General features: G+C 45.9%; 1 protein-coding gene across 1 annotated transcript; it reads right to left on the reverse strand.

The window, feature by feature from the left end:
• Positions 1-3105: 3105 nt before the first annotated feature.
• Positions 3106-6752, reverse strand: LOC148029548 (uncharacterized). Its single transcript, XM_087688406.1, has one exon. The coding sequence runs from the start codon at positions 5803-5805 to the stop codon at positions 3526-3528; it is 2280 nt and encodes a 759-aa protein (XP_087544532.1). The 5' UTR covers positions 5806-6752; the 3' UTR covers positions 3106-3525.
• Positions 6753-7432: the final 680 nt, after the last annotated feature.

Genomic DNA, 7432 nt, shown 5'->3' on the forward strand with positions numbered 1-7432 from the left:
TGTATTTCACTATCCTCACCCATTGGGGAGAGACTAAGGCTTATACCTGAGCCATGCCACATCGCAACACCAAGGGGATGAAAGACTAAATTCCAAGGGAACTTGCCTCCTTGCCTGTTTGGGGGAGACATCGACATGGTTTTGTGACACATTGTGCAGTGACCACAAGGGGATGAAAGGCTAGTCCCAAGGGGAAGCATCATAACACTTGGTATCAACTTTCCTTCATGCTAGAGAAAGGCTTTGGAGAGTGTCAAAAAGGAAAAGAATCATTTTTTGTTGGTACACCAATAGAATTGTACATGTTTGTATTGTAAGCATTGGCCATAATAGTTACATCCCATTCTTAAAGGAAATATGCCTAGTATGTGTGGATTCCTATGTTTCTACTCCATCTTTTAGAGGACTCAAAAGCATTGATCATGGTAAATGCAAGTATAATAAGGTAGAGATGCAATGACTATATAGACACACTAAAGTTCTAACACTTAGAAACTCATTGAAAACTATCATCATTCATATCATGAGCATACGATATAGCATCATAAGGAGAAGATGGTTTGAGCATACTAAATTTCGCTTGAATACCTTGTTATAGATTGTCTTCATGTTTCCTTCAAAGTGAAGCTTCAAAAAATTCTTCTAGGATCTTCAATAAAAGAAGACTTTGCCAAAATGTCTTCATATAAATGAACCCAATACTACCATCTTGCCAAGAAAGATTAGCATTGTTGTGCCTTGCATATAGACGAAATTGAGGATGCAATAAATATTTTTTAACCTTCTCTTGAATTCTAAGTATTTTGAATATTAAAACTATAAGCCTTATCCATCTTATAAGTTGTTGCCCACTTCATTCTATGCTTCTTTGAGAATGGTTGTTTAGCAAATTTTCTAATCATCAAGCTAGGTCAACCAAGACAAACAAGTTTTCCATCCCTTTTACAATCAAATTTAGTGAATTGAAAAGAGTTTTGCTTTTCTTTTGTTCCTTCTTCACTAGTTGAGCATCAAATGGTGATCATACTCTACAAATGATGCGATCATCTTTAGTTTAGGGTGCTTGAAATTATTAATTGAAGCATTGGAGTTACTTCAACCAAATCATATTGGAGAAGCTCAACTTGTTATTATAGTGGGATCTTTGGTAAAAGAGATTCATTGTTGAGGCCAACTACATAGCAAGAATCCAACATCTTGAACTTACAATTGGTGGATGAAAGCTCGAGGGGTCACTAAAAATGTAAGCATGTCACATGGGTTCAAAAGAGGGGGTTCATAGCCCAAATAATAGATAAGGCTATTTATATGCCTCTTGGTGTTTGTTGTGGCTCGTAGAATTTTAGGAAATAAAGCTCGGGAGGAAGAATCTCTTAAAGGTGGCATAGGGGGAAAAAAATCCATAGTTCAATGAATAGCTCGCCATAGCACCGCATTGTGCAAGCCATCAATGATGGCAATGTATGGAATATGATGAGAGGGCAAGGGAAGGGTTGTTTTGAGGCAATTGATATGGCACCTATGCATTGATGGAGACCACCACTATCAAACCTACGAGTCATACAAAACCACTTGTGAAGAGGACAAACTATTGTTCATAGTGATTTCGAAGGCAATATGCAATTTAGCCTTTGAAAAGGGGGTCCCCACATTATGAAAACTAGAGGAGTGATTTTGGGTTATTTTAAAAACAATGACCATTGGGGCTTGCTATTACCCAAAGAACATAGAGATGATTTGATGACATGGAGCTTGATGTTGATAAAGTTGAAGCCTTTTTGTATGTAATAAAGTCACCCCTTGATGTTGACAAGCTCTCCAATCAATCTATACTCTAATACCAATGCTCTCTCCACCTCACCATAGATTAAGAATACTCAACAAAAATTGAGAAGAACACACAAGAAAAGAAAGATACAAGGAGGCATGATACAAGATTGTGTTTAATCCCTCCTTATGCATGAGAAGCGCTTCCCACCTCCCTCATACATGTGCTTGGTGAATTGTATTGCTTTTTCTACTCAAATCAATAGTATGCATCTATTTTGGGATTCTGCTTTTCTTGGCTTCAACAACTTGTTTTCTCTGATTATTGCTAAGACCTAAACCATGGAGTTAACCTTGCAAAACTAGTCTTACCAAAAGGCTATAATATAAGGGTTACAAAATAATGAATGGTCATGTGCATACGATAAAAGTGCATTGATGAATAATAATCCAAACGCCAATGCCTAAACCATGCTGGCCTCTTCATCTTTTTGGAGCCAATCCAAATGCCAATGCCTAAACATTTGTCTCTTCATCTTTGGAGCCATTATACTCTAAGAGAATTAGCTTACAATCATAAGCTGGCCTTGCCACTCTTGGACTTCCTCTACACTTTTTGTTTTAGTACAGTTGTGAAAAAAAGTATCTCAACCTCCTTTTTTGCAAACTTCACGCAAGGGAGTAATGCCCATAGTAACCTAACCCTTCTGGCTCTTCTCACCCACATCCTTCTCATAGTCATGGGGTGCCATTTCTTGTAGTAGTCCACTAGAGCAATGTGAAACTCTCACGTTCACTTGCTAAAGTCTTTGACTCCTCCATAGTGCCATAGAGGTTTCCCATTAGCTATTACCGTGAACTTGGGTTGAAGTTGCTAATTATTTTGGTTGTAGGCCAGTTTAGCGATGCAAAAAGGAACATATTTCTAGAAGGGTCAAGCTTTGTGTACTTGCACTCAACAAATGGCCTTCTTTTAAACGTGAAGTTTTGTTGGCTCTCAATTTCCTTCGATAGGAAGGATAGGGCTTATAAAGTGTTTTATAAGCTCTTGACGCAATCTTAGGCATGCCCCGGAAACTATCATTTTGTTGGCATTCTAGGGATTATTTCCTTTCATTATTATAGTATACATTCGTATTATTTAAAAAATAATGAAATCCATAACCGAATCCAATAAAAATCAATTACATGTCAAATACATAACAATGGCAAGAGTGCACATTAATTGTGAAATATAATGTGTGGTCTTAACATTGCCAATTCACAGGAAAAATCCAGTTTAATGTAACGTAGCCTGCGTATTAATCCGAGATTTAGAAAACATCATATAAAATTCCGAGATTTACCAAAAAGAACACAGCTATAAAACTAATAACGAATACAAAGGTAATGTAATTGGAAAATCCTTCCAAAATTAAGTGGAAGGAAGGTTTTTGTATCGCCTGCCCAAAATTGTTTCTCATTAGCATTGCCTTAAAAGCAATGGGAAAAGGGGCGGGGGGGTTCTACAGCGATGCTCCAAAAGAGGAGGAAAAATATTGGGGCCAACAGAACGGAGGCCCCGTCGGGATTTCACCCTTGAATTGAGCTCTCACGGACCTCCACAGACACCTGCCATCCTCGTCTTCAAGTTCGAGGGTGGTTGTAAGGACGTTGATGTGTGTGGTGGCAGGTGGGTGCGGGGCCTGCAATCTCGATCTGAGGCTGATCCGAGATAACATAAGCTTTTTAAGAATGAGAGGGGAAAGGGGGCAATTTCTAAGCGCCGCTGCCTGATCGGTGTGGCCTTGCAATCCAGGACTTGTGTCCGAATCCCAGATGCCCCAGCAGAACCCAGAGATGCGTGAGCAGCTGCCCACCTTTGGCCAACTGCTGTGTGTGGGGATGCGCGTTCTCTGCGGCTGCTATGTAGATAAGGATGTCGACCCATATCTCTGCCAATCTGCTCCACCGCTCCTCCATCGGCCAGTTGTCGATGAGAGCGCGGCCAAGCCGGATCCCAGCGTCGACGACGCTGCTACTACTGCTAGTACTCGCTGCTGCCTCTAGATCTGTAGCAGTGGCCGGGGGATCAGGGGCGGCGTCACGGGGCCTGTAATCTTTGAGCGGCGTGGTAGTGCCGTGCCGCAGGAAGATGGCCGTTAATTGCTGCCTGGCGCGAGCGTAGAGGGGTTGGAAATGGTCTGGATCGCCGGGCGTCAGGTCGGGATGAGCCACGAGAAGATGCAGGCAGTACCTGGACAAGGCTATGCTCATCTTCACCGGGTCGCTATGCCTGTCGAGGGCCTCCGTGCTGTCCAGCAGGTCCATCTCGCAGACGCTGGTGGCCACATGCCAGTGGAGAACAGCCTCCTCCAGGCCAGAGTCGTGGGCCGGCGAAACCTCGGGAATAAGGCGACGCGTATCATCATCCATATCGAAGGGGAAGCCCATGCGCCGCGTTATCTGCTCCCGCCGGTACGCCAGGTTGCCCGGCGTCACATCGGCGAACTTGTGCGCCACTCTCTCGATCAGATAGTAGTGCACGTTGCTGGCGTCCACGTCCACCATGTTTACAATAATCTCACGCTCCTCCCATGTGCTTCGGACGTGCTCGAAGTCGAGGAGCTTCAGGTAATGCCAGCACAGGGATTTCAAGCTGTCCACCAAGATGGACCGCTGCCCGATTCTCTGATGCCAGTGCGCCTTTCTGGGATTGCCGACGTAGCGGAAGGCCCCCAACAGAGCCCTGACGTTGAACCTGTGGAAGTTGTTCCAGTAGTGGTGCTCCATGGTGTCCGCCACGCGACGCTTCTCCGTGATGTACGTGCAGGCCAGCCACACCCGGGTCCAGTTGGAGCGCACCATCTTGTAGAGCTGCAGGCCTTCCAGCAGCAGAGCCACCGTGACCAGGAGAAGCGTCATGGTTCCCGCCAGGTGGACGAAAGCGGTCGACCCCTGCTCGCAGCTTATGCCGCCGGCTCCCGCAGCAGCCAGATTCACCGTCGACACGAAGAGGAAGAACAGGCTCAGCAATCGGGTTGCCGCGCCGAACCCTTGGAATACCCTGCCAGCAGCAGCTTTTGTGAACACGCCATCGAATATGAAGCTTAGCTCCATGTCGATCACCTTAATTATCTTCAACGGCGTCACCAGCTCCCCGCTCGGGAAGAAGACCTTTCTAACCTTCTCATGGTCGTCGTCCTTGTGATGGATGCTCAGATTTGTCAAGCGCCTGCGGTAGATTTTGAACAGGGCGTGAGCCAGGCAGACCTCATTGATAGAACGGCACGCTCGTTTCAACTCCTTACACTTGACCACATCCTGATATGTCACCACGGAGTTGATGCTGCTCCAGTAGCCACGCACCGATAGAATACTTCTGCTTTTTCGATGTGCACTGTACCAGCTGTCCTCCCCTGAAACAATAAGTGCATTGGGAAGTGCTAGCGTGGTACTGTCATCGTCCGGCCCCTGCTCCTCACGACGACGATGATGATGGTGAGGGTCCAATGCCATGAATTTGTAAATGGGACGAGCAGATTTCACAACCTGCGCTGTGCTGCCCGACCACAGAGCGTACACCCTCTCGCAATACTTGAAGGCACCTACCATAAACAACATCACACCGCTCGCCAGGAACTTGCCGCAGTTGCCTGCCCTGCTGAGAATGTACCCTGCGCCGATCAGTTCCAAGGTCATCTTGAACCCATGGCGCTGCCATAGCTCGTTGTCAGCGGCAGAGTAAGCGCTGATAGAGTCGGCAGCCCCGAGATGAAAGAGCAAGAGGGGTGCCCACAGGGAGAACACTGTGTCGCAGCGCGCGCCAAGCATGAGGCCGATGCCATAGGCCGCCATCGCGTCGAGGCCTATGAAGGAGACCCAGACTGCGGAGTGTAGGAGCGGGTTAGAGGTGCGCTTTCTGAAAAAACCCGCTAAAACTAAGCATGACTGCAGGCTCATGGTAACTATCATGAGAATAGTGAACTGCCACTCCTTCCATGCTTCAAGCCAGCTTTGAAAGGCCGATGTGGAGCCTGCCGGACAAGAAGCGGCCATGGACGTCCTTTCCCAGCGGGGGGGACATGTGTAAGCGCCCTGGATGAGCGCTGGGTTGAGTGTGAGGACGAGAAGCCCGCAACTGTCATAAGAGCTAAAGTGATAGGGAAGGAAAGCAGCGGCTTTTGCTTGCTGGAGAGAGAAGCGCGGTCGATGGTTTAGGGGGTTGGATGAATCCAAGTTCAGAATCCAGATCACTCCAAACAATGACACAGCGGCACGCAACAGTGTAGGATCCAATGGCACATCATCAGCCCTGCTGCAACGGTCAAGCCTACTGCTGCTACTACTCGATCACTGGAGAAGGAAATGTTTGAAATTTTAGAGAAGGGAATTAAGAGCCCGGGCCCGGACTCTCTCCAAAGAGGAGAAAAAAGGAGAGAGCTCTGGTGACCGGTCTGCTGTGGACTCGGGACTTTGAAACAGGGGCTGTGCGTTGTGTTCCTTTATGACAATGCACGCAGTGGGCCACAGACACAGAGAGAGAGAGAGGGAAGGGAAGGGCAGATGGCGGGGTGTGTGTGTTTTGTGTTTTCACAAAGCGAAAGGGGAGGGCTCATCACGGCAGCCTGCAGAATCGGTCCTGCAGACCCTTTGCTATACCACCCACAGAGGCATCCCTCTTCCTTGCTAAGCACAAGCCCGTGTACGGGCGAGCAGAATTCTGCCCTGAAAATTCGCAGAAAACGGATGTGAAGAAGAACCACCATAAATTTATGGATTTTATGGACTTATATACAAGGAAAGGGCCTGTTGGGCGGCAAAATCTGTAAGCTTGGATCAATCGAAAACCGGGTAACGCACAGCTCCACATAGACGCCAAAATGTCTCCAGCTTTCCGGGACGCTACGCTAGATTATTCCTGCATATAGTGCATCGCGCTCGAGAGAGCGAGTCTATGAAATAAGATCTCGCGACGCGTACTAACACAGATCGGCAGAGACACCGAGAGAGGAGAAACGAGCCAAAGAATTTCTTGAGATTAAAAACAAAGAGATTATTAAGATTCTTTTTGTAAAAGAGCATAGAACTTTTCTAGCTGTTTTCCTTTAACAAATTCTACGTGCCAAAAAATGCAACGGAGGCTCGAGAGAGCTGGGTTGTCACCCATGTAAAGCTTTGACTTAGGGATCTCGCATTTAGATAGTCGATGCTATTAAATTAAGATGAAAGAAAAAATGTAAGGTTAAAGAAGAGCCATGGAAGGACTTACTTGAGCTTGTCCGAGCTGACTAGTGGTAGTAGTAGTACTAGTAGTACTAGTACTAGTACGTAGTAGTACTTGTAATGCTAACTAGGCGCCACGCTCCTAGATCTCTTGGCATTTTACGTTAGTGTTATTTCAATGCTTTATATATTAGTACTAGTACGTACTAGTACTTGTAATGCTAACTAGGCACCACGCTCTTAGATCTCTTGGTATTTTACGTTAGTGTTATTTCAATGCTTCATACTGGGATTGAAGCACCAATATAAGTAGAAGTACTAGGACACTTTGCTTCCTAATGCATGTTTCATGTGGCAAGAGGGTTCATGGATTGTTGATTCACAAAGAAGTCTACCATGAGAGACCGCAAAGCTTATACATTATGCATATTTATTTGTGTTTAAGAACATAGCTTTACAC

Source organism: Lygodium microphyllum, chromosome 11, assembly GCF_053477565.2.
Source record: "Lygodium microphyllum isolate KBCC chromosome 11, Lygodium_microphyllum_v1.1.10, whole genome shotgun sequence".
NCBI lineage: Eukaryota > Viridiplantae > Streptophyta > Polypodiopsida > Schizaeales > Lygodiaceae > Lygodium > Lygodium microphyllum.

Excerpts from the sequence above, each read along its gene's own strand:
- LOC148029548 (XM_087688406.1), bottom strand. The coding sequence starts at position 5,805 with ATGGCCGCTTCTTGTCCGGCAGGCTCCACATCGGCCTTTCAAAGCTGG.